Below are 27734 nucleotides of genomic sequence, written 5' to 3'. Positions count from 1 at the left end.
CACCATAGTAATAAAGTTCCCCTCATGCCTGCAAATAACCTGACCGCCATCCCCAAATACACTACCCCACTTGACCCCCTCCACACACACTACCCCATCTGTACCCCATCCCCCCCACACACTATCCCCCCTGACCCCCCCTCCTCCACACACTATCCCCCCTGATCCCCCTCCTCCTCTACACACTATCCCCCCTGATCCCCATCCTCCTCCACACACTATCCCCCCTGACCCCCCTCCTCCACACACTATCCCCCCCTTCTCCACACTGACCCCCCTCCTCCACACATTATCCCCCCTGACCCCCTCCTCCTCCTCCATACATTATCCCCCCTGACCCCCTCCTCCATACATTATCCCCCCCTGACCCCCTCCTCCATACATTTTCCCCCCTGACCCCCCTCCTCCTCCATACATTATCCCCCCTGACCCCCCTCCTCCTCCATACATTATCCCCCCTGACCCCCCCTCCTCCATACATTATCCCCCCCTGACCCCCCCTCATCCATACATTATCCCCCCCTGAGCCCCCCTCCTCATCCATACATTATCCCCCCCTGAGCCCCCCTCTTCCTCCATACATTATCCCCCCCTGACCCCCCTCCTCCTCCTCCATACATTATCCCCCCTGACCCCCCTCCTCCTCCATACATTATCCCCCCTGACCCCCCCTCCTCCTCCATACATTACCCCCCCTGACCCCCCCCTCCTCCTCCATACATTATCCCCCCTGACCCCCCTCCTCCTTCATACATTATCCCCCCCTGACCCCCCTCCTCCATACATTATCCCCCCCTGACCCCCCCTCCTCCTCCATACATTATCCCCCCCTGACCCCCCCTCCTCCTCCATACATTATCCCCCCGACCCCCCTCCTCCATACATTATCCCCCTCTCCTCCTCCATACATTATCCCCCCTGCCCCCCTCCTCCTCCTCCATACATTATCCCCCCTGCCCCCCTCCTCCTCCTCCATACATTATCCCCCCTGCCCCCCTCCTCCTCCTCCATACATTATCCCCCCTGCCCCCCTCCTCCTCCTCCATACATTATCCCCCCTGCCCCCCTCCTCCTCCTCCATACATTATCCCCCCCTGCCCCCCTCCTCCTCCTCCATACATTATGCCCCCCTGCCCCCCTCCTCCTCCTCCATACATTATCCCCCCCTGCCCCCCTCCTCCATACATTATCCCCCCTGCCCCCCTCCTCCTCCTCCATACATTATCCCCCCTGCCCCCCTCCTCCTCCTCCATACATTATGCCCCCCTGCCCCCCTCCTCCTCCTCCATACATTATCCCCCCCTGCCCCCCTCCTCCATACATTATCCCCCCTTACCCCCCAACACCCCAACACACACACACACACACACACACTTCCCCACTGGCTGCCTTCTCACCTCTCACCTGCGTCTTCGAGGTGAGTACTTCAGTGATAGTAGCGGCGCATCACCTATTGCCCGCCCGACATATCAATGTGTTCCTCCAATCAGAAGAGGGCAGGTGCGTGGAGCTGCTGCGGTGCACGCAGCCAATCAACGCGTGCACCACAGCCGGCCGCAGCGGCCCCACGCTCCCGCTCTGCACTGCGCTGATTGGATGAACACGTGCGGGCAGGAGGTGATGCGGAGAAGCGGCCGGGGCAAGTCTTGAGCGCTCACATGAGCACGGCAGCGGCAGACTGGGGTGGGGGGGCTGCCGGGGCGCCCGGGTGACAGTCTGGGTGTGGGGGCGCTGGTGCGCTATCCAACCGAGGCTGTGTGAGGTTCCGGGGGTGCCACCAGCACACCCTAACTGTCCGCGCCCCGTGCCGTTGCCCGGCCCGCCCGGTGCAAGAAACGGCCCTGCATCAGCCTCCTTGACCTCTGAGGAGTTGTAAGAATCTCCAGCCCTAGAACTCACGACGTGCGAGATCTCCAGCTGGCCGGATCACCGTCAGTACTCAGTACTGAAATCTCGGAAAGCCGAAATCTCGCGATGTCCGAGATGTCAGTACTCAGTACTCTAGTGCACGAAAAGGAAAGCCGAAATCTCGGACATCGCAAGATTTCGGCTTTCCTTTTCCGTGCACTAGAGTGGCGTGGCGACGAGAGCGGCAGTGGCAAAGCCACAAGGTATCTGCTGCTGCTGGATACCTGGGGGGCCGTAAAAGTTCGGAACGCGGGCCGCAAATGGCCCGCGGGCCGGACTTTGGACATGCCTGCCTTAGAAGGACTGTTGGGTTCTTCATGTCGGATTCCTGCCTAACCGCACACTAATTTCCTCCCTAACACTCTCCCTGACAGACAGCAGCTCTCTCCCTAAGCTCATAAAGCCTGCGTCTGAAGCGAGCATCGCGGGACCTGATTCTTATATGCCCAGGTCATCTGATCTGGCCAGCCAATCGCTGCTATCGACATGTAGGGTTACCATGTGATGCTACAAGCCCCCAAAGAATCTCCTGCATGATGATTGGCTGAGAAAAAGCCGCCAAACATGCAGGAAGAGGAAGATGTCATTGTCTCGAGTATCGCGAGATGCTCCTCCGAGTAACGAGCACCATCAAGTACACTAATACTCGAAAGAGTACCAAGTTCGGATGAGCATGCTCGCTCATCTCTAATGTGTACTCATCTGCCACTGTTTCCCTGCTGGTCCTGGTCCACTGCTCAGTTTCCTGTTTTCCAACCTGACAGTCAATCACTGGCCATAGCAAGCACGCATTTCCTATGGGTTGGGATACAGAACCAGTATAATCTCAGCATTGAAGATAACACTGACAGAATGTCATTGTCAGGGGATTGGTGACAGGTGAGTATGGGTGTGCACATTTGGATGTAAAAACATTTATTTAAAACAGTGCTTCTCAAACTGTGAGGCGGGCCTCACCAGTGAGGCGCCCCCTAGTTGTTGGTGAGGCCCAGTAGGGCAGGGAGTATTCAAAAAAGTAACTATAAGCTGCACAAACCTTTCCCTGACTGCAACAATCTCTGGTTATGAAACATTGTTGGCTCATTCTGCACTTATTTAATGTGATTAGGAGATTAGGAGACAAATGAAGGGTAGACTAAGCAAAAGTTCTTATATCTGCATAGACTTCAACCACAGATGGTGAGGCCCTGGCATCCTCTTGGTCAGTCTGGTGAGGCCCAGGTATCATTTTCTTTGCCGGGTGAGGCTCCAGTAGAAAAAGTTTGAGAAGCACTGATTTAGAGGACTAGGGATGGTCCGAACCTGCTTCGGTTCGGGTTCGTAGGAACCCGAACTCTTGGAAATGATTCCCGCTGTCTGCCCGCTCCGTGGTGAGGTTGGATACTGCAGGAGGACCGCCTGGAAAACTGGGATACAGCCATAACCATAGGCTGATGCCGAGCGTTCAAGTTCATACGAACCCGAACCGAAGCAGGTTTGGACCATCCCTATAGAGGACCCCTTTTACCACTAAATTTTCTCTAGTTATTATATGTCTGGAAAGGACTAGGTGGTGGAGATTTCTGGACAACTGCTCCCTATTCCCTCCCTACAATCCAACCCTGCATACTAGCATGACTTTTATAACAAAACCGCTGTAAAAATAATTTTTTGTGCCGCCATAAATAAGCCATTGTAAACATGAATAAGCTAGGAAGAGTGGTGAGATCACAGAAACATTTATCGATATAACAAAAATTGTATTAATCTATTAGGTAACTGAAGTCTGGGAACTACTTGAAGACAAGACGAACCCAACGTTTTCCGAATACTTAAGCGACATAATTGAGCCAAGGAAGCAGGACCTAGAGAAGAAAGAATATAAAGGTTAGGAAATCTGCTTCATAAAACTGTAGTATTACTTTGTTATAGGGAGGATGTCCTATGAGAAACTTTATTCCAAAAACATTTTTCTTTAACCCTTTAAGACCGGAAAATTTGCAATTTTTTCCAATTTTGTTGTTACATCCTTGGGTTAAAAAAACGTAACACATTTGGGTTATTTTGTCTTTTTGCAGTGCACTTTATGGTAAACCTGATACAGATTAGAAGTCTGACAGGGTGGGCACCTATCAAACAACCACTCAAATACTGTAGTTGCTATTGATTGCGGCATTTAGCGGATGAAATGACCTGCATCAGTGGGATTGCTGATGTCGGTCAATATCAGCAGGTGTTTGCTGTTGGTATAAAGAAATTAAAAAAACAGCATGCATTACTTTTCTACATATTGATCAGCATCCATTTCACTAGTACGACTATTTTTGAAAATTTCAATTCACTCATAGACAACTGTACAAAATAGAACTTGATCTCACATGCGGAGATTACTCTGTGCTCCGGGCAGAGCTTCTGCCTACGCAATTTATAGGTTTTGCAGCAAGTTTCTACCAAATGTTGTCAGTTCACTAAAAGTGTTCACTATGGGGGAGATTTATCAAACATGGTGTAAAGTGAAACTGGCTCAGTTGCCCCTAGCAACCAATCAGATTCCACCTTTCATTTTCCAAAGTCTGTGAGGAATGAAAGGTGGAATCTGATTGGTTGCTAGGGGCAACAGAGCCAGTTTCACTTTACACCATGTTTGATAAATCTCCCCTTTGTGTCAAGATCCATTTCTAAAGCCTAATAATATTACAGATTATAGTCACTATGGTCTTAGAAAAGTCTTTGATCCAGTAAGGAAGTCAGAAACTATTTTTATTTCTGAAGGGGAGGAAAACTGACTACCTCGTGATTTTTTTCCCCCTTTCTCTGGATCAACAATGTAGGACAGTTGGCTGAACTGAATTGATTATTGTTTTTTCAGCCTTACAAACCATGTTACTTTGGATGAAAATGGTCTGCTAGAGTTAGGGACGTATTACACCGGATGATTATCATTTGAAAAACCGTTAGATCGTTCGGATTTAAACGATAACCGTTTCGTGTAATAGCAGGCAAAGATTAAACGACCAATGAGAAATTGTTGACCGTTTGATAGCACATAGACCTATTTTCATCGTTGATCCTTTACAAACCGTTGGAACATCGTTTGGTGTAATAGCACGTCATTCACTCGTTCCCTGGTCTATCAGCCAGGAAAGGACGAGCGCAAGTAACGATCATCGTTGTGTGAAATAGGGTGAATAATTTAAGAATGTCACAGCGTTTGTTTGAGATTGTTTATCGTTAATCACAGAAAAATCGCCCCATGTAATACCACCCTTAGAGCCGCGACTGATCTGCAGCGCTCTACTAATGTATGGGGTTCCTAAGAATAACAATCCCTCTGTGATGGCCATATAATAAAAAAACAAAGGCTTTTAAAAAATTTCTTCTCAAAAAAGCCCTCAAAATTGTTATCCCTAGCATAAGTGACTGACCACTGTGACCCCCACCCTTCACAAGAACAAAAATCCCGCTGTGAATGGAATGTATGCTGCCACTCCATTCATTCTCTATGGGGCGGATGGAAATTAACTGGAGGTGATAAATTGTAATCTTGGGATATTTTATTTTTTAAGTTTAAAAGAAGAAACCGCAGAGGATGAATATAAACATGGTATGGATCTGTCTCATTACCTTCTGCAACCAGAAGGGCTCGCTCCACTGGACTCCTGGGTACTGATAGTTCAATGGGGTATTTTCCCTCCATGTTTTTATACTTGACATTAGCTCCATAGTCAATAAGCAGCTTGACGATCCCCTCACTTGTCCCTCTAGCTGCGGCGTGAAGTGGACTGTCCCGCTGTTTACCATGGTTTACATTCGCACCTATAATAAAATAATAATAAAAAATGACTCCTTATATATTTTTAACCATTGAAGACCCAGGAAATGTTATGCTTGTTTTGGATTACAAGTTGTACTATGATGGATTTGCATTCTGTGGTGCATGTCCATTAGATCAATTTCACTCATTCACATTCCTTATGCTGGGTCTCATGCTTAGTTTTTCTACTGAATCAACAACTGATGGCCCAATCATTATGTTGCATAGTTGCCAGCATTCACTGTTTTAACCATTGTAATGAGTGCTTATAGTTAAAAGGTGCACTGACCATTGCTCCCCGCTCTGACAGTACCTCTGACAACAAGAGGCCACCCTCTCCTTCCAGACCCTGGCGCATGAGTGATTTCACTTGTGCAGAGCAGAGAGATGAGTTATCAGAGAATTGGATGAGCGCTGCAGGCAGGGAGTATGGTTTTTTGGGTTTTTTTTTTATTACACACGGGATACCCTGGGTTAACTAACAAGAAAATGCCTATCATGGGGGAGGGGGGCTAAATGGGGGTTGCCTAAAGAGGTGTCCAGGTGGATTACCTATAGCAGATGCCTACTGGGGAGAAGGGGCTAACTATCAGGGTGGGGTTACCCACAGGGAGAAAAACTACATAACTATATACTGGGGGGGGGTAACTACAGGGGGGTGACCACCTACCAGGGAGACTACCTAGGAGGGTGAGGTGGGGGGATAGAAGGACCTAACTACTATATGGGGGCACAGAGGTGGCCTAAGTATTATATTTGGAAACAGAAGGTACTATCTTTTATATGGAGGCACAGAGGAGACCTATCTACTATATGAGCGTTTGGCGCCCCACTGTTAAGTGCCTTAGGCACCTGTTGTAAAGTTCTCACTCAAGGTTGAGTGATGATGAAGGTAGTATTTCATAGTTTCACCACTAGATGTCAGTGTTACGTTACTATATATTGCACAGCTGACGTTAGCAATGGGTTAATGTTATTGCTGTACCATGTGTTCAGTGCTGACCTATAGGAAAATGCACTTTCTTCTTCTACCAATCCCTACTCTACATACACACACCACCCAGTAGGAGGAGTTAGTTAGCTCTGTGAGGAAGCAGTTCAGTTTAGTCTAGTCTAGTCTAAGGGTCCATTTACACTGATAGATTATCTGACAGATTATCTGCCAAAGATTTGAAGCTAAAGCCAGGAATGGATTTGAAAAGAGGAGATATCTCAGGCTTTCCTTTATGACCTGATACCTGTTTATAGTCCGTTCCTGGTTTTGGATTCAAATCTTTGGCAGATAATCTTTCTGTGTAAATAAACCCAAAGATACATGTGGTCAGATGCAGCTAGAGACACCTAGTTCTAAACACTAATAGGAGAAGAGTCTGGAAAAATCCCACCCACACTGTGAACCAGTCTAAAAGGTGTCGGGCAGTATCCTGATACACAAGAGGGACTAGCCTGGATAGGACAAAGCTACCAGAAGGTCTATGTATTCTATCTTGCAGTTCAGGTAACTGTAACACCCCTGGGAGCTTAGGTTCACCCAGGTAACCACGACCGGGGCTTGCATCACCCTAGGAGGACGACTTACTCAACACTGAAGGGCAGGAGGTGGTCAGACCAAAGTCTATACACGGGTACAAGTAAACTTCTCACTCTCAAGTATTCTCTTAAGTTCCGGCAGAGTACATTGCTACATTGGGTTGGGACTCCCTTGACAAACTCCTCTATTCTACTCTCAACTTCACAAGCACCGCTACAACTACCTCTACTCTACTTCAAGCATCTCCTAAGTACCACTGAGCTCAAGCACCAAAGTCTGTGTTAGAGTCCATCTATTTGCTGCCAAAGTTGTATTACCAAGGGACTGTACAGTAAAGCTGTTATATTTTTCTATCACTGGGACTCAGTCATCCTTTCCTCCGCACCAGTACCCACGCACACTAGCCACACACCTTGGGTTATTTTTTCCCTTTCTGTGGGTGGTGGTACCATGGGTCAATTGCCACTCAGGACCACCGTGACAGGCCGGCAGATCAGCAACCATTTTGGGGAATACAGCCAGCCACAACATAAAGCAGGTACCAACACCACATCTGTGTGCTGGACTAGTACTGGCGTCACGACACTACCATCACTGGCTGAGCTGTACAGCAACACTGATAACATCTATCAACCAGTGTCAGACCACCACAAGGGCACAGCACCACAGCCACAATAATCCACGGACCCCTCACTATCAAAACTAAAGTGTCCCTGGAAAATGTTCCAAATGTTGGCAACTATGATGTTGCTATGACACCATTAGATCTCTGGTCTCTCTAATATAGAGCTAAATGTATGTTACTGTGAGCAACATGGACAAATGCATCTACTACCGTAACTAATGAGAAAAATACGTGGCTGTAGTGTGGTGGTATATTACATCACAGAGCCATGGTTACCTAATTCAAGGAGTCTCCTGACACAGTCTGTCTTCTGATGGGCACAGGCCAAATAAAGAGGGGTACCGCTGTTCTGAAGCTCCTTCTCAATGTCTGCTCCATATGCTATTAACATTTCTGCACATTCCCTGTGACCTGCAGAAACAAAAGATCAGAAATGCCATTAAAAGTGACCCCCATTGTTCTTCAGTAGGACCACAAGATTAGGCCGCTACCTGTTAATCATTTTTTGGTCAATTTGAAAGAGACCTAACTTTGGCTAAGCTGAACATTCATGTGTTGTGAAGGTAGGCCTCTGGCAGGCAGATCTGGTGGTGGCTTATCTCCTGGAAAACAAGAGGGCCAGGTAGCTGAAATCGAATATGCACAAGCCTTCTGGCCTCCATTTGTTTGTGAGGAGGGGGGAATGGGAGGGGGCTCCGAGGCTGAGCTCACCATATACAAATGTAGCATATGCCTCCTCAGCCGGTGACAGCCACCTACCCTGCCCAATGGGAAAGACGGCTCTGACTAGAGCTAACAAAAAAAATTTGTACATTTTTGTGTAAAGCCCTGGCTTACACAAAAATTGTGCAACTTTTCAAACAATTTGCGCTCACTCGGCAAGTGGATGGGAAAAGGAAGGTGTGTCCTCCCCGTGCACAAGATATCTTATAATTTACATCTGCACCCAAGACCTGGTGTAGACTGGCTTAGATGGCCAGCAATATCGAGATTTTATTTATTTTTTCAAAAACTTCAACTTGAAAACTTTTTAGGCTCTGCATGATTAAACAACTAGGGGTATGTTCCTACTGCGGAAAATGCGCAGACATTTTAAGTGGATTCCGCCACACAGCCTCTGCTTGAAGTTCTGCCAGTCCCATAGACTCAATGAGTTTTGCAAGCAAATTTCACCGTCCGCCTGCCAATATCATTGAGTCTATGGGACTGGCAGAACATCAAGCAGAGGCTGTATGGTGGAATCCACTTAAAGTCTTAGGGTCGCGTGGGGGTTCCGGTGCGTCATGAGGTAGGACGCACGGCGCCTTGCTCCTCCCCTGCTCCTCCGGACTCTGTCTGCCTCCCTATGTGCCGCTCTGGATTCGCCTGACCGACTATGAGAGGGCCCCTTCGGCTGGGCTGCCTTGGATGAAGCCGGACTGAGGGCGGAAATAAAGTAAGATGCAGTGGAAGCGCCGCGGCATGGGGAGACCGATTGATGCTGGACACTCACTGATAGAGGTACTAACCTGCGCGGCCGGACAGGCGCTGTATAGGACAGCTAGAAGCACGTGACCGCTCATTGGAGTATGAAGGTCCCCTGCTCCGGCTGCGTGTGCGGTCCTCATCCTGGAGGTGCTTCTCCTCGGTCACGCTCTCTCCTACTCGGGACTTTGTGAGTACAGTGATGTTCTAGCCGGCCGTGGTATAAGAACGGATTTTTGAGCTATGTCCTTTTATCTTGTGATGGCGGGGGTGATCTCCGGCCGGGGCGCCGGGGGGGAGGGGGGCTCGGCGTGGTGTGAGCGCGCCCTGCCTTCCCCCCCGGGGCTTCGGTGGGGGCTTGCTGGCTGAGACGCAGGATCTCCAGAGTTAGCTCTCTTCAATGAATTGTTTTTTTCTTTGCCTGATTTGGACTGTGGACTTGGGGGTGAACTCCATTTGCAGGCCTGAGTGATTTTTTACTATGCTGTAAGGGGAGAAGCTTATTTTCCCTGTTTTGTTTTTTTTATCAGGCTGGTCTTCTGTGGTGCAGGACATCCCTGACCTAAAGTGATACCTCTCTGTCCTCCCTCAGCTCCCTCAGATAGAACAGCTGGGAAAGTGATCTGCCTAGTTACAATGGCCCCTAAAATGGCGCAAAAAAAAATAGGGAGCAGTGTCTCCCCTAAAATGGATACATTTTTGAACTCCCCAGTTGGAGGTGGGAAAATTCGCAATCACCCACTTTCCTCCCCACTGGTTGAAAAGGCTACCAAGACAGGGTCTAGGTTTGACGTCCTGCAAGAGGAGGGGGAGGAGCCCCAGGGGTCGCTGGAGCCGAGTAATGAGGCGCCAAAAATTACGCTGGATAAAATCTTTGATGAAATAAGAACTTGTAATAAAGCGGTGTCGGACTTATCTTTAACAGTTGGGGCCCTCTCATCTGATATCGGTCTTATTAGAGGGGACATGATTAAAATTAAAGAGAAGGTTGTGGACTGTGAGAAAGCTATTTCCCCCTTGGAGAAAGGGGTTGTGGATTTACAGAAAAAGGTCCAAGATATCTCGCAGCAGTTGATGACTTCTCAAGACAGGATTAATGAAATGGAGGACCGTTCTAGAAGGTCAAATGTGAGAGTAATTGGCCTCCCTGAGGGGGCGGAGGGGAGTGACCCTATCAAGTTCTGTACAACCTGGCTGGAAGAGACATTTGGCAGAGACGCTTTCTCACGTTTTTTTGCGCTGGAGAGAGCGCATAGAGTGCCGTTCAGGCCTTTGCCACCTGGAAGTCCTCCTAGGACTATGATTTTTAAAACCATTTGTTCTGGTGACAGAGATGTATTACTTAAGCTAGCTAGACAGGAACAAATAATCTATAATGGGGCGAAGGTCTCCTTCTATCCGGACTTTTCTAGGGCTACCCAGAAGAAGAGGCTTGCATTTCGGGATATAAAAAAAAGACTCCATCAGGCGAATATTTCTTTTTCTTTGATTTTTCCAGCTAAGCTTAGAATTATCCATAAGGATGTCACTCATTTTTTCTCTGATCCTAGTGATGCTCTTAAATGGCTAGACAGTGAGGGTTATTGATTCTGTATTGCAATTGCCATTTTTGCATATCCTTTTGTATATCCTTTTGGAGGCGGGTGGAGAGCGGGAGGAGAGGGAGGGGGAGTGGGGAGTTGGTATACGGAATGGGAAGAGTCCCTCTGGCTTTTAGGAGCACGGAGAGACAATTAGGGGGTTGGGGGTTTGGGTGGGGGAGGGGGAGGGATGGAGGTGTTGGATGGGGGGGGTGGAGTGGGATGGCAGATGAGGGAAGGGGGAGGGTTTTTTTTTTTTTTTTTTTTTTTTTCCTTTCTTTTCTTTTCTTTTCTTCTCTAGAATATGACGAGCTGTAAAATTTACTGCTGGAACGTGAGGGGGATGGGGGAGGGATCTAAGAGATGCGCTATATTTGATAGGATCAATTTGCATTTACCTGCTATAGTTTGTTTACTTGAAACTCATTGTACTCAAGAGAATCTGTATAAACTTCGGCGAAAATGGGCAGCTATGGAGTTTCACTCCACCTTTTCTAGCTTCTCGTCTGGAGTCTCTATCTATATACATAAAAGTATTATGTTTAGTGTTATAAGTAAGAGGATAGATAGTAGGGGAAGATATATCTTTTTGCATTGTAAGTTGTTTAATGTGGAAATGATTCTTGCGTGTCTCTATATCCCTCCTCCTTTTTCCCTACAGGTTCTGATTCAGTTAACTCAGTTCCTTGATGGAAGGGGGTCCCTGCCATTGGTTATTTGTGGGGACTTTAACTGTGTGATGGACCCTCTCCTTGATAGAAGAGGAAAGCCTCAGAAGGCTGGACAACGTACCCTTTTGGCTAAAATGGTAGAAGAAGTAGGGTGGTTGGATATATGGAGGGAACTATATGGGGAAAAAGGGGTGTTTTCTTGTTTTAGTGGTTCCCACAAGTCCATCTCTCGTATAGATCTTGCTTTCTGTAATCAGCTATTACTTAACTGGGTACACAGACTAGGGTACGAGGCTAGGTCCATTTCAGATCATTCACCTATGGTCTTGGTCCTGAATGGCCCCTGGATGCAATTGGGCCCCAGGAGACCATTTAGGTTCAATCCCCATTGGCTAAATATAATTGATAACAAGGATCAGATAAAAAGGGAGCTAAAAAGCTTCTGGGAGATTAATCAGGGCTCCGCTAAGCCTCAAATAGTTTGGGACTCCATGAAGGCGTTTCTGAGGGGACTCTTGTTTCGGGAGGTTAAAAATAGTAAAAAGATTTTTAGGGAATAAGAGGATAAGTTACAAGGAAAGGTTTTGGAAGTTGAAGAGCAGTTTAGCAGAGACCCCTCGAGGCAGCTTGGGGTTGAGCTTGAAAAAGCTCAAGGAGAGTACTCCAATTTCCTGAGAGAGAAAGCTCAGCAAAAAAATTTTTTTAGAGGCCAAATCCAGTTTTTGGAATCGGGTAGACCGGGTAGATGGTTAGCACGTAATATCTCCCCGCAGGAGAATAAAACTTATATATCACGCTTATATGATAAGCAGGGGGAATTAACAGGGGATAGGGACAGAGTTCAATCTATTATTTATGATTTTTATAGTAATCTCTATGCTTCTAATAGTAGGAGAACATCTGAAGAGATGGATAGTTTTTTGCAGCAAATCTCATTCCCGAAATTGGATCCCTCGCTGAGATCGGAGTTGAACAAGCCGATCTCTGTGGGTGATCTGAAACAGGCAGTGAGTGCATGTTCCGGTCAATCTGCCCCTGGGACGGATGGTCTCCCCTTTAAGATATACCAGGAGTTCGCAGATATCCTCCTCCCGGCACTGTCCTACACGTTCAATGAATCCTGTTTGGATGGATTGCTTCCCAGCTCCATGAGGGAGGCTGGAATTGTTTTAATTGAAAAAAAGAATAAAGAGCCCAATAGAATAGAGTCCTTCAGACCAATATCGCTGCTTAATACTGATTATAAAATCTTGGCGAAGGTCCTGGCGTTACGTTTAGCTAGGGTTGCACCGATTCTTATTAAGGAGCAACAGACAGGGTTTATACCCGGTAGACTTATATTTGACAACTTAGCCAGGGTCTTTGCCAATATCCAGCTGGGGGAGGGGGGGCCCCACTCCATCATGTCCCTGGATGCCATGAAGGCCTTTGACATGGTGGAGTGGGAGTTCCTTTGGAGGGTTTTGGGTGCATTCGAGTTGGGAGGGGACTTTGTTAGATGGACAATGCTACTTTACACTCAGCCAAGGGCACGGGTCCTGTATAATGATGTTATGACCGAGTGGTTTGACCTGTCTAGGGGAACCCGGCAGGGGTGTCCTCTCTCGCCTCTGTTATATGCTTTTTATATTGAGCCATTGGCAATTAAGGTGAGACAGTCTGAAAAGATAGTGGGATTTGGTCTGGAGGGCTCTAATGAAAAACTGCTCTTGTACGCAGATGATATTTTGTTGTTCCTGAGGGGTGGGGAGCAGTCCGTTCATGAAGTAATAAATTTAGTTTCGGGGTTTGGAGCAGTGGCAGGGCTCCAAATTAATTGGGGAAAGTCTGTGCTACTCCCTATGAATATAGATACATCCAGTTTTGAGGGGAACTTTACAGTGCTAAAGGATGGTGAATTTTTGGAGTACTTGGGCATTAAAATATCTAGGAAAGTAGAAAGGTACATGGAGCTGAACCTGCATCCTTTTCTTGGAAAATTGAGAAAGAAAATAGAGTTCTGGAATAAACTCCCTTTGTCTATGGCAGATAGAATGGCCATAATTAAAATGACCATTCTTCCGCAAGTGCTCTATTACTTATATGCTTGCCCTATTTGGATTCCGCAAGCTTGGTTCAAGAAATTGAACCGGCTTATGAATTTTTTTATTTGGGCGGGTAAAAGGGTTAGAGTTGGGTACGAGGCCTGGACGCTCCCGGTTAATGGAGGGGGTATGGCCCTCCCAGATTTTCAGGTATATTTTTTGGCAATTGTTATACAAAACTTAGTTAAGGGAGAAGGGGCACCGGTGATTAAATATATTATGGACCTGGTCGGGTATAAATATGGAGATGTGTTTAGAGCAGTAGAAGCTGGATTTGGGGGATATAATTTAATTTCGCAAGTTAGTATGTTTATAAAGGCATGGGAAGCACTCAAGAAAATATGTAGAATTAAGGGTAGTTTTTCCTTCACCCCCTTATGGGGTAATGTAAATTTGTTAGAATTTTGTAAAATAAATGACACAGGTTTTTGGGGTGATAGAGGTATCACTAATATACCAGATATATTGGATGAGGGTAGATTGCTCTCATTTAAGGAAATTCAGCACTCTCACGGCCTATTGGGTGGTCATGTGTTTAGATATGCACAGTTAAGAAATGCCTATCGATTCACGGAGAATAAAAATTTGTTTCAAATTAGTTCACATTTTGTTATAGATTTTGTAAGAAGCTTAACTGGGGGGGCAAAAAAAAATCTGGCTCGTATTTATAAGGTGGTAATTTTAGAAAAAGGTGGGGTTCTCTTGGAGAGGATAAGACAAAAATGGGAGCTACGGATTGGAATTATATCTGAGGATGAATGGCGTAATATTGTTGGGAATATCGCTAGTTCCATCTCTAATGTTCCATTTAGATTAATACAATTAAAAATACTTCTTAGGCTATACTACTCTCCACGAGATCTTTACTCTAGAGGCTGTAGAGGCTCTTCTAACTGTCCTAAATGTCGGCAGGAGAATGCCGGGTTTCTTCATATGCTATGGGAGTGTCCAGAGACCCAGATATTCTGGGCTCAGGTGAGGAGGCACTTAGAGGGGTTGGTGGGACCTAGAGTAGGAGATAAGGTCTCGGATATGTTGCTTTCAGGGTATGTGGATGATGGTGGAGTAAGATCTTTCCTAAATAAAGTATTTGCACTAGCAAAAGTGATTATAGCACGACATTGGTTCAGCGATAAGGCCCCACATGTGGAAGAATGGTGTGGACTAGTGAACAAAATTAGGTCGTATGAAATGAATTTAGCTAAGATGGCCTCGGGTAAAGCTCTTAGGAGATCTCAGAAGGTCTGGAGGGATTGGAAAACTTAGAGGGGAATTTTTTTTTTTTTTTTTTTTTCTCTTTCTTTCTTTCTTCTTCTGCCGGGGAGGGGGAGGGGGGGGGGTTATAAGGTATTGATTGAGTGTATATTATATTTTGTATAGTAATAGGCGTGTTGCCTTGTCTTTTGAAATGAATGAATAAAAATAATACATTAAAAAAAAAAAAAAAAAAGTCTTAGGGTCCTTTAACACAGCCCGATATGGGTCCGAGCAAGGATGCAAGCTAGCACCAATCACACACACACACACTTTGTAAACCTCCCATAAAGAATCAGTGTCTGCAAAAGCTACTGCTGAGAATCTGATGGAGATTTCTACCAATACAACCCTCCTGATTCTTGAACGTTCTGACCATCAATGTCAATGTGAAATGTACAATCATGCCGCCAATTAAGGAAAAGTTAAATTCAGTCACTTATTATCGATCTGGTCCTGCAGTCACACTGGGCGGATCATTCAGGAAGATGTGCAGTGTTATACTGACATCTGCAGCTTCCACCTTCTCACTACACAGAATATATACAGACATGTATTTCTTTTTTGTAGCTGGAATAAGCAGATCATAAATCCTGAACATTCACTATGACACAATAGTAAAAGGGATCGTTTTAGAAGCTCGAAAAACATATTCCTTTGAGTGTGCTGGAAGTAGTCTATTAGTGAATTAACCTGCAAACAAATTGCATCCAGTTCTCACCTGACAGTAGTGATAGGAATGTATGACTTTGCATAAGAACAGGACTATATATGAATCTCTTTGCATAAGTGCAGGAGAAGGAATATATCACTATATCAAATATGTTAAAAATGGTGATGTACTTACAAGTGTAATAAGTTACCTCTAACAACTGCTTCGTGAAGGGGAAAGGCAAGTTGAGTTTCCAGCTCTGGTTTGGCATCACGGTCCAATAACATGGTAACACAAGCAACGCTACCACTGCTGCAGGCGTTATACAGAGGAGTGATTCCATCAACCGTCACAATGTTTATCTGGAGAGGAAGCAGAATAGAATCAGTTATGTGTTAAGAAGTGCTTCTGAACCATACATCACTAGGCTGTGTAATCTATAACACGGGATCCTAGAAGACACTTGTCTGGATTGAGATGCAATAACAATGCTTTGTTTTAGCTGCATTCCTGCCATCTAGTGGGCACTCTAGTACTGCACACCGAGTAGTCAGGATGGTCGCACTCACACGTGCCCCGTTCTCCAGTAAAACTTTTGCACAAGACACATGACCTCCTAGACAAGCTTCATGAAGAGGAGAAATCCGGTCTATTGTCAGAATGTTCACATTAAACCCCTGGAAAGGAAAAAGAAAGAAAGCCTTAGGAAACCCATTTACTGTCAAAACGGTCTGAAACTGATAGACTTTGTAACATCCATATTAAGTATGAGACTGGCCGTTCCGTGACCAGCAGTACCAGCTGGATAATCTTTTGCGCCGCTGAGTTCTTATGCGCGTGCATCCGTGCATGCCCCCATCAGAACTCCCCAATGCACACTATGCAGTGTGCGGCCTGAGCCACTCGCTCCATAGTGTGCAATGACAGGGTTTTTCTGACATGTCAGTTTTCTACGGCGCCGCTAGGAATCCTGGGCTGGAGTGTATACCATGGGTGGGATTTACGAAGACCAGCATACAAGAACGCCGGTCTTATATTAGGCCCTGCCCCTTTTTCCCCAGCAGGATACCTTAAGAGGTGCACGCCTCTTAGTGAATCCGGGCGACTGGGTGCCCGAATCTGCGCCAGGCATACAAAATCTACACCTGCTTCCAGCAGGTGCTGATTTTGATCATGATTTATGCCTGCAACCACGCACCGCTTCGTGTAATAGCGGTGCACGGCCGGCGCTATACATTACCTATCCACGCTCCAGGGCTGCTTCTGCGGTCCGTTTAACCCCAGGTCCCGTTCACTCTAGCTCCAGAGCGGCCTGTCAGCTGACAGGTGGCTCAGCCAATCACAGGCCAGGAGCGGCTGACAGGCCGCTCTGAAGCTATAGCGTGCGGCACCCGGGGAAAAGCGGACCACAGAAGCAGCCCTGGAGCGTGGATGAGTAAAGTATATAGTTTAAGCAAGGGCTGCATGGACATTGGTAATGTCCTTGCAGCCCTTGTTAAATGATTATCAGTCCGTGTAATAGGCCCAGTAAATGAGCGCCAATCTAGCAGATCGGCGCTCATTTACAGTTGTTATCGGGCCCCCATCGGCCCATGTAATAGGACTACAGATGAGCGAACCGGGTTCGGGTGGCTGCTGAACTTGGATAAAGCTCTAAGGTTGTCTGGAAAACATGGATACAGCCAATAACTATATCCATGATTTCCACATAGCCTTAGGGCTTTATCCAAGTTCAGCAGCCACCGCTAATCAAATGCCGAACGTTCGGGTTCGGATCGACTCAAACCCGAACCCGGTTCGCTCATCTCTAAATAGGACCCTAAGTGCATGTACTATTTTTGTACAGACAGGACTTTCTGAATATATACAAAACCTGAAAAGAATGTGTGCATTGCCCCATAGGATTCTATAGGTTCCAAACTTTCCATAATTTAAAAACCGTAATTAGACAGTACACAGATATACCAATATATATGGTTGTGTGCATTGCGTCATGGTAATCTATAGATTCTATATGGGTTTGTTATGGATCCATAATTACAAAAAGTACATGGATGTGGCTATAAATATACATATATACTGTATATACAATTATGAGAAGGGGGCAATTTGATAGATGAGCTGTTATGGTTGTGATGGCTCTATAGTGTGATCTGCTGAAAGTAATAAAAATAACTTTCAAACCATGCATAAAAATAGTGAACATTCAGGGAATGGACCAAAAGTGACAACCACTATTAAACTACATTCGTGGACCCACTGGGAACATGGTACAAGTCGGCAAACCTTTCTGATGTGATGTGTAAGAAATAATGATATATTTGGGGCCTGTGCCATGAACCAGGAATTAGCTGCAAGTCAGTTTTTGATGGGTTTTCCTTCTACTGAACCTCTAGGGACTATTATTGTATGAGAATCTGGACCCACATTAGATGGAGGGGGCAATCCAACACCAGCTCGATAGATACCCGATAATTCGGTTTTATGTGGGATAATTGTGGGTATACGTTGCCATACTGTACCTGAGCAATCAGTGTTTTGACAGTCAAAAGTCTTCCATGAAATGCAGCATCATGTAGAGGAGATCTGTCTGCCCAAGAACCTGCAAAATGTACATGGCAAAAACATGGCTGAAACTAGAGAAGGAGCAAATGTACAGGAATAACAGTGAATCACTTTGTTAGCTCTGCAGTTGGCTTAACAGACTGGATCCAGTCCTGTTAAACTGGGAGAAGTTCACCAGGGCTGGATCCAGCTTTTCCAGGCACCAGGGGAGGAGCGGCACAGACTTTTGTTATTTTGAGACAAAATGTGGCATCAGTTATCATCAAAATAAAGATACAGGACCACCTGATATATGTAAACCCACCCTTAAAAAATGACGAATTGAAAGGAAAATCCAGCCTTATAAATCTGAAGAGTAATTAAAGTATTTTGTAAACCAGTCTTGTCAGGAAAGCCTACAAATCTTTTTTAAAGGGGTAGTTCGGCAAAAATGTTTTTCTTTTAAATCAACTGGTGTCAGAAAGTGTCAGAGATTTGTAATTTACTCCTAATTAAAAAAAAAATTCAGTCTTCCAGTACTTATCAACTGCTGTATGTCCTGTGGGAAGTGGTGTTCTCTCTGCTGCCACCTCTGTCCATGTCAGGAACTGTCCAGAGCAGCAGCAAATCCCCACAGAAAACCTCTCCTGCTCCCTAGACTGGAATGAATACACCACTTTCTGCAAGGCATACAGCATCGGATAAGTACTGGAAGACTAGTAGTTTTTTAATAGAAGTATTCTTTTTTTTTTTTTTTTTGCTAAACTACAGTACCTCTTTAAACCTAAACATATATATCTTCCTTTCCCTTAATATATACTTGTATGTTCTCCTGCATACAGCCCGTAACTAAATCCTTATACTGTGTGAACATACCTCCCTGGAACGTGTGGCAGATGTGATTACCGTAAAGAGCATTTCTTAGCTCCCAGGATAAAGACGTTATTCCAGACAGTCCATGTCTCTTTGAGACATCTGTGCTTCCATAGACAGCCAGTTTGGAGCAAACAGAGAGAGCACTGGTGAAGCAGCTGGGGACTGGGGACTGACAGCAAAACATCACGTGGCTGGACGGTAGCCGCCTCTCCGCAGCCCCAGTATTAAATCTCATCTACGGCCAAGAGCTGCCTACTTAAAGGGGCCCTAAATCTAAACTGCACAACTAATAGTATAGCTGGGAATTTCATTGATAAATGCAAGTAAATACAGCTGATACACAGCACACAGGGTTTACAGTGGAAAGGCCTGGTCACACTGGGAAATGCCAAGCAGTACCCCCGCCACAGACCCTGCTCGGAATCCAGCCTGCCTCAGTGTCTTACAATGTAATGTGTTGCACACCTCCCCTCTACACTCAAAGAACTTACATGTAGAAGTTGGAGAGACACTGCTGGTCAAACAACACAACTTGTTTGCAAAGGTTGTACACAAAGACATTTTCTCATTGTCTCCTTCAGAGTTCTTAAAGGAGAAGTCCGCGAAAATTTTTATTAAAGTATTGTATTGCCCCCCAAAAGTTATATAAATCACCAATATACACTTATTACGGGAAATGCTTATAAAGAGCTTTTTTACTGCACTTACTACTGCATCAATACTTCACTTCCTGGATAACATGGTGATGTCACTTCCTGGATAACATGGTGATGTCACTTCCGGGATAAAATGGTGATGTCACGACCTGACTCCCAGAGCTGTCTGGGCTGTGGCTGCTGGAGAGGATGATGGAAGAGGGATTCTCAGTGTCCCCCTGTCATCATCCTCTCCAGCAGCCACAGCCCGCTCAGCTCTGGGAGTCGGGTTGTAACATCACCATTTTATCCCGGAAGTGACATCACCATGTTATCCAGGAAGTGACATCACCCTGTTATCCAGGAAGTGACATTACCATGTTATCCAGGAAGTGACATCACCATGTTATCCAGGAAGTGACATCACCATGTTATCCAGGAAGTGGGGCCTTGATGCAGTTGTAAGTGTAGGGAAAAAAGCACTTTATATGTATTTTCCGTAATAAGTGTATATGGGTGATTTGTATAATTTTTGGGGTTAAATACACTACTGTAATAAAAAATTTCGCCGGACTTGTCCTTTACAGTTAGAGCTGTATTACACGGCATGATTAAGAGGAGAAAGCCAGTGCCTGTCAGGTTGGGCTGGGTTTACACTACGTTTTTGCAACAACAAAAAAATAAAAACATGCATTTGTGTGCATCTGTTTTTTCATTGACTTCCCTCATAAAAAAATGGATCAAAACGCATTTGTGATAGAACTACTGCAAACACTATTATTACTAACACAAGACTGAATCCTGATAAATAGTGATCACTTATCAATAGTCTGTGAGGAGTAAACACTCATATTGTCCAGTAATATTATATACAGGTGTGCACGGCAGACGCGGAAAAGCAAGTCTAATGTACAACCATCTCAGACAGATGTACAGTATGTAAAGCTATTCAACAAGGTACTAAGAATACATATGATTTCCATACCTTGTGTTATGCCATAAATCTCCTCGGCTATGCGGGCGGCTTCTTTGCGGTTCCCTCGGACAATGTAGAAATGAGTGAGTAGAGCCAGGGAAACTTTGATCAAAAGTTTAAAGCAGAATAAGGCAAATATTGCCACGTAAATATTAGTAAAGGCCAGAAGGATAGAACTACTCTCCATTGTAGCGGAGCCTCCGGCTGGAGCTTGGACTGTGGCAGTCTATTTCTGGCATCTCTATTTTAGAACTTTCCACTGCTGGACGACTTCTCAGAATATCTCTCTTTATTATGTGAAACCATAACATCACACACGCCTAAACTTTTATATATATATATATATATATATATATATATATATATATACACACATATATATATATATATATACACACACATATATACACACACACATACATACATACATACACACACATACACTCACCGGGCACTTTATTAGGTACACCTGTCCAACTGCACGTTACCACTTAATTTCTAATCAGCCAATCACATGGCGGCGACTCAGTGCATTTAGGCATGTAGACATGGTCAAGACAATCTCCTGCAGTTCAAACCGAGCATCAGTATGGGGAAGAAAGGTGATTTGAGTGCCTTTGAACGTGGCATGGTTTTGGTGCCAGAAGGGCTGGTCTGAGTATTTCAGAAACTGCTGATCTACTGGGATTTTCACGCACAACCATCTCTAGGGTTTACAGAGAATGGTCCGAAAAAGAAAAAACATCCAGTGAGCGGCAGTTCTGTGGGCGGAAATGCCTTGTTGATGCCAGAGGTCAGAGGAGAATGGGCAGACTGGTTCGAGCTGATAGAAAGGCAACAGTGACTCAAATAGCCAACCGTTACAACCAAGGTAGGCAGAAGAGCATCTCTGAACGCACAGTACGTCCAACTTTGAGGCAGATGGGCTACAGCAGCAGAAAACCACACCGGGTGCCACTCCTTTCAGCTAAGAACAGGAAACTGAGGCTACAATTTGCACAAGCTCATCGAAATTGGACAGTAGAAGATTAGAAAAACGTTGCCTGGTCTGATGAGTCTCGATTTCTGCTTGAACATGACAATGAGTTCACTGTACTCAAATGGCCTCCACAGTCACCAGATCTCAATCCAATAGAGCATCTTTGGGATGTGGTGGAACGGGAGATTCGCATCATGGATGTGCAGCCGACAAATCTGCGGAAACTGTGTGATGCCATCATGTCAATATGGACCAAAATCTCTGAGGAAGCTTCCAGCACCTTGTTGTATCTATGCCACGAAGAATTGAGGCAGTTCTGAAGGCAAAAGGGGGTCCAACCCGTTACTAGCATGGTGTACCTAATAAAGTGGCCGGTGAGTGTATATATGGAAAAGTACCTTGTAGCATAGTTAAAATTTCACTACCAATCAGAAAAATCCTGAATACTGCAATGTACTTTTACATGTTCTGGGAAGTCAAACCTCAAGGGGTCAGAGTGGTTCCAAAGGTATAGCTCGCCAAAAAATGTTTTCTTTCAAATCAACTGGTGGCAGAAAGTGCCAAAGATTTGTAATTTACTTCTATTAAAAATCTCCAGTCTTTCAGTACTTATCAGCTGCTGTATGTCCTGCATGAAGTGGTGTATTCTTTCTACTCTGGAGAGCAGAAGTTTTCTATGGGGATTTGCTGCTGCTCTGGACAGTTCCCGACATGGACAAAAGTGGCAGCAGAGAGCACTGTGTCAGACTGGAGAGAATACACCACTTCCTGCAGGACATGCAGCAGCTGATAAGTAGTGGGTTTTTTTTAAACAGAAGTAAATTAGAAATTCCTGGCACCAGTTGATTTGAAAGATTTTTTTGTGTGTGAACTACTCCTTAAAGGGAACCAATCACGCCGAAATTGCCCCCATTGATAAGGAAGCGTGCTGGTACATCAGCCAGCACGCTTCCCAAACATCCCCCTGTCCCCTCTGTCCCCTCTTTTGTTAGCCCGTAATCTTACTTTTGCGATGTCCCGCGCCGTATGCTAATCAGCCCTAAGTAGTCCGGGTGGGCTGAACTAGTCAAGGTGGGCTGTACTAGTCACGGGCCTGGGCGCTGTAATCACGCCCAGAGGGGCGTGATTCAAAGACCTTCACTCCACCGACGTCATCTCTGGCCCGCGTTCACGTCGGCGGCGCGCCGCGTCTTTCGCATGCCGCGCATGCGCAGTACGGCGGGAGAAGACGCTGACGTACTGCGCGTGCGCGGCGTGCGGAAGACGTTAGCGGCGCTTGCGTTCCAACGTCGACGTCTTCCGCACGCCGCGCACGCACAGTACGTCAGCGTCTTCTCCCGCCGTACTGCGCATGCGCGGCATGCGAAAGACGCGGCGCGCCGCCGACGTGAACGCGGGCCAGAGATGACGTCGGTGGAGCGAAGGTCTTTGAATCACGCCCCTCTGGGCGTGATTACAGCGCCCAGGCCCGTGACTAGTACAGCCCACCTTGACTAGTTCAGCCCACCCGGACTACTTAGGGCTGATTAGCATACGGCGCGGGACATCGCAAAAGTAAGATTACAGGCTAACAAAAGAGGGGACAGAGGGGACAGGGGGATGTTTGGGAAGCGTGCTGGCTGATGTACCAGCACGCTTCCTTATCAATGGGGGCAATTTCGGCGTGATTGGTTCCCTTTAAAAAAGACTACATTTGCAAAATACCTGGAAATGCTGTGGATATTCCGTGAAGATTCCAGTAGCAGCCATGTGAATTAGCTTTAAAAACACAAACATTTCTTGCAGTCATACCGTTCATAACAAAATGTCATCACATTATTTTCCTTAAAATACATCAGTTCTCTAAGACAGATGGATGTCTATTTAAAGTGTACCTGTTATAACTTTCAAAATCTAAATCAACAGTAGATGTGATATAAAGCAAGTTTGCCTTATACATTCATTATTTTTTTTTTTGTTATTATCATGCTATACTTACCAGAAATCTAGGTCCAGTCTCCGGAAGGCAGATTTTCTGACTTGTACTGGTGGAAAAAAAAAACAGACTAAACACAGGAATTCAGGCCAGTACAGAGAGTCAAGGCTAAGCATTTCTATGAATCACATTGTGGTGACCCACCACAGATGTTTCTAGTCTTTATACCCCTCGCAAAAGTCTGTACTTCAAAGAAAAAATGGTAATGAAGTAGTACCTAAGTTTTACCACTAGATGTCGCTGTCGCTATGTATATTGTGCACCTAAGTATTGCACTAAGCATGTAACTAAAGGGTTATTGTTTTTAGGATCTGTGCACCAATAGGAGTTCTTTCTCTTTTCTACCTATCTCTGCCCTTCTTTTTCTCTTGCACTCTCTTACCTACTCACAGCACACCTTACAAATGCTGTAGAAGGAAGTCACATGGGGAGAGGAAGTGTAGCCACACCCTAGTAAGTCTTACTCTGGTTGTTGTAGAGGAAGGACGCAAGCAAAGAACGGTCCCTGTAGTAGCCAAAGAGGGCCCTGGCTTATGCCAGGTCTCCTGTGGACACTTTTTGGTTGGTCTCTGTAGAGAACGGACGCACATGAGAGACACCTCAGCACTTGTTTCTTAAAAGCAGCACTTCTATACACTATGCAGTGCTGAGAGAGGACAAGTCAGGGATCACCCCAACCCATGCCGAGAACCAGTCTAAAAGTGCAGGACAGTATCCAACAGAAGAAAGGAACTGATCCGGATAGAGCAAGGTTGCTAGAAGCCTACATACTCTTTCTCACAGCGCGGGTGTCAGAGAACTCTGACCAGTCTGCTCATCCCAGGTAACAAGGTTTGGGGCTTGCGTCACCCTCTAGGACGGGTCGCCTGACACTGGTGGGCAATAGGTGGTGCAAAGATCAAAGAGTCAAAACACGGTCACAAGTATTCTCTCTACTAAGCAAGTATTCTACTTCTAAAGTTCCAGCAGAGCACATTTCTGCCCTGAGTTGGGACTCTCCCAACATCCTCCTCTCTACTTCTCTGAACCTCTTCTACCTCTCAGCATGCAACTCAGTCAGCACAACTATACCTCTCTCTCTAAACTCCCAGCACAGATCAGATTGCTTCAGATTCAAGGATCTTATCAAGTCAAGATCCTACTGTATATCACTGCATTAAGCCTTCCTGCAGTAAAGAAGAGTTTATTTATTGTAACTGGACTCAGTGGTTATTATCTAAGCACCTACACAGCCATTGCATCTTCCTTGGGTCATTTCCCCTTTCTGTGGGTGGCAGTACCAATAGTCTAGGTGGGTCACAACTCCACTCTGGACCACCGTGATAAGTACCCAAGGGACCCCCAAACAGCCCGGCAGGTTACAGACCACAGGGGAAAGGGGAAAGCCAGCCTATCTAAAATAAAAGCAGGTGTGCCACTATACCTGTGTGCCCAAACAGCACTGGCGTCATGACAGCCTAACATCTGGCTGAGCTATATCCCGACCAACCACCATAGAAGTGGCGTCACACAGCACCATCTAGCAAGTGACCGGTCGAGCATACACCACAACATGACTGCCTTGTGAGCGCTCAGATGACCTGGGATTAGGGATGGTCCGAACCTGCCGAGGTTCGGGTTCGTATGAACTCGAACGCTCGGTAGCAGACTCCCGATGTCTGTCCGCTCCGTGGAGCGGGCGGATACAGCGGGAGGAACGCCTGGAAAACTGGGATACAGCCTATGGCTATGGCTGTATCCCCGTTTTCCAGGCGGCCCTCCCGCTGCACGGAGCGGGCAGATAGCAGGAATCATTACCGAGGGTTCGGGTTCGTACGAACCCGAACCGAACTCGGTTCGGACCATCCCTACCTGGGATACACAGGACTTCCTGTTTTCTGACTTTTTTTTCCACAAAAAAAGAAGAGTCAGAAAACAGGAAGTGCCGTGTTTTCCATGATACCTTAAAAAAAAAAAAATAATGTAAATTGCAAACTTGCTGTATATCTACTGATGATTTAGATTTTGAAAGTTATAACCACAGTGACACTTTAAAGAATATAGAATTAACACGATAACGACAAGTACTTCTATATACTTTTATTACATCACTGCTGATATTACATAACAAAATATATAAACATTAAAAAAATAAAAGTAAAGGAAAATCAAAATGTGCATTTAAACAGATTCACTTGACAGTGATTCAGTTAAACCCATAATCTAAAAAAGAATATTGTTCACAGAGTTTCTAGATTTTACATCCATTCAATAGACAGCTTTACACACTCTGCACTTACTGTATTTTGCATAGAGTGTAAATTAGAAATATAAAATGTATGACTATAAATCAGCAGCATAAATTAAGGGGTTAATCCAGAGACTAACACATTGCTTTAATAAAATAAAAGTATAATTTTTACATGCATACTAATTTCTGTTTCTACTTTTATACAGTACACAGGGGGAGGCTGCCCAACATAAATGCAGCAGCTGGAAGCAGAGGCTGAAGTACACGGCAATCGTGTTGGGCAGCCCCCTGCCCCATATACTGTATATAAGGATATACAGTAATATACTGCTATCTCCCTGCAATACCTGCTGGTCCTGGGGCCCAAGCAGTATAAGCTGCTCTAAAACCTGCAATTGGATAAGAGAGTCACAATCTATAGAACCTTCAATAACTGTGCTGTTCTTCCATATTTCTAACATTGTTCTATTCTCTTTGTCACCAGGCTGTATCCCCACACAGTCAGCAGTGACTGGATAGAGTTTGAGTGTGCAGGAGAACATCCCATAAAGGACAATAGGAACAGTTGTCCATTTCATTATACATTTCCCCCAGGGGTCCAAGACTATGTTCTAGACTTGTTATATTATTGGTAATACAACTATTTATTGAGCCAGACATGTCAGCTGAGGGGGGAAAAAATTAAAACCAGTTTCAGCTATAAGAATGTAGCCATTGTCTGTTTTACCACCAGATACATTCGCTTTAAGTATTACCCATGCATAGAACGGCGCTGCCACGGGTCCTTTTTTTTTTAAACTGTGGCCCGGTTCCTGTGTACGGCACCATTCTATTTATGGGTACTGGGCTGGGAGTGAAGCACTGGGGGCAGGCCTGCCCCCTCCCCTCTATGTCATAGATCAGTAGTATTGGCGATCTTCTTATAGAGTCTGCCTGAGGGCAGACTCTATCAGAAGATTGCCAATGCGACAGGACAGGGGTGATTGTTTCTTCTGTGACTGGGGGTCATGATCAGTCAGTGACTTCAGGGGTTAATGACAGGCGGCTGCCTGTCATTACCTCCAGCGACACTGCTGTTTGCAGAACCACTCACATTGGAGCGGCCACTCACACAATAAGGGGCCGCAGTAGCGTATACATAAGTTCCTACCAAACGGGGCATGTGCAATAGGAACGTATGTATGTGTATATCTATATTATGGACATGAAGGAGTTAAACAAGATAATGCTTTACCTGCTTGTGCTCCCACCTGCTTCTCCAGCTCCCGAGTCACTGAAGGTCCACTTAGTCAATCAGTGGTGGCGGCCAGACAGCGCACTGATTGGCTGAGAGGGCTGTCAGTGAACAGAGAGCCAGAGAAGCAGGTGGGAGTGCGGGCAGGAAAAGCATCATCTTAAGGTCCAGCAGCCAATTTCTTAAATAGGCAGTGGCTACATTGTTGAATTCCACACACTGTGACATATAATTTATTATACTTTTTTTTTTTTTTTTTACATATTTTTTATAATAGGAAAGGATCAGATCAGCGGATTTAGCTATGAAACTTGCAGTGTAAAATCCTCTGCGAACACTGATAGGAGCTTTTTCAGGTATAGTTACCTACTCAATCCCTCACGGCAGCACTTTTGATGGAGCCTGGGCCTGGTCCCCGCTGCCCTCTTCTTCCTCGATTCCTTTGGGCAGGAAATGCCAGTGATTGGCTGGGCAGGGAATTACTTTCAGGAACAAAATGTTACAGGAACCAGGATGAGGACAGCAGCAGGAACCAGGTGTCACCAAACTGCACCTGCGAGGGATAAGGGCAGCAGAGTATGCTTAACTTTCACTGCACCTGGAGACATAAAAAAAAATAAAAAATCAGCACCAAATGTCTAAAAAGGTGCACCCCCCTTATTGGAGCATTTTATTTGAAATAAGGCTGAAATTTATAACCTGCCATTCACTTCCACTATTTAT

At 45.5% G+C, this 27734-nt stretch overlaps 2 protein-coding genes across 5 annotated transcripts in view; both read right to left on the bottom strand.

The window, feature by feature from the left end:
- Positions 1-3610: 3610 nt before the first annotated feature.
- ASB11 (ankyrin repeat and SOCS box containing 11) lies at positions 3611-20805 on the bottom strand. The gene is made up of 7 exons (XM_069945708.1): positions 20603-20805; positions 18085-18164; positions 16132-16239; positions 15774-15924; positions 8134-8268; positions 5512-5703; positions 3611-3752 (listed from the first exon to the last, which is right to left on the bottom strand). Exons 1-7 carry the CDS (start codon positions 20778-20780, stop codon positions 3628-3630), a joined length of 969 nt encoding a protein of 322 aa, XP_069801809.1. The 5' UTR covers positions 20781-20805; the 3' UTR covers positions 3611-3627.
- A 2479-nt stretch (positions 20806-23284) lies between these two features.
- Positions 23285-27734, bottom strand: part of PIGA (phosphatidylinositol glycan anchor biosynthesis class A) — a 40227-nt gene continuing 35777 nt past the window's right edge. For 2 of the 4 annotated variants that reach the window (XR_011358862.1, XM_069945705.1), the window contains one exon: positions 27127-27609. The gene's annotated coding sequence lies outside the window, so the exon portion shown is untranslated. Of the gene's footprint in view, positions 23331-23574; positions 23597-27126; positions 27610-27734 lie in introns of those variants that run through there. The other 2 variants (XR_011358863.1, XR_011358864.1) reach the window with 2 other exon arrangements.

This window comes from Dendropsophus ebraccatus, chromosome 11, assembly GCF_027789765.1.
Source record: "Dendropsophus ebraccatus isolate aDenEbr1 chromosome 11, aDenEbr1.pat, whole genome shotgun sequence".
Lineage (NCBI taxonomy): Eukaryota > Metazoa > Chordata > Amphibia > Anura > Hylidae > Dendropsophus > Dendropsophus ebraccatus.
Note: the sequence above shows the minus strand (reverse complement) of the source record. Positions and strands in the feature narration are given on the sequence as shown.

Excerpts from the sequence above, each read along its gene's own strand:
- ASB11 (XM_069945708.1), bottom strand. The coding sequence starts at position 20,780 with ATGGAGAGTAGTTCTATCCTTCTGGCCTTTACTAATATTTACGTGGCA. Across the intron at positions 16,240-18,084 it reads TCAAAACACTGATTGCTCAG|GGGTTTAATGTGAACATTCT; the intron begins GTACAGTATGGC and ends TTTCCTTTCCAG. Across the intron at positions 5,704-8,133 it reads CAGGAGACTCCTTGAATTAG|GTGCGAATGTAAACCATGGT; the intron begins GTAACCATGGCT and ends ATTTTATTATAG.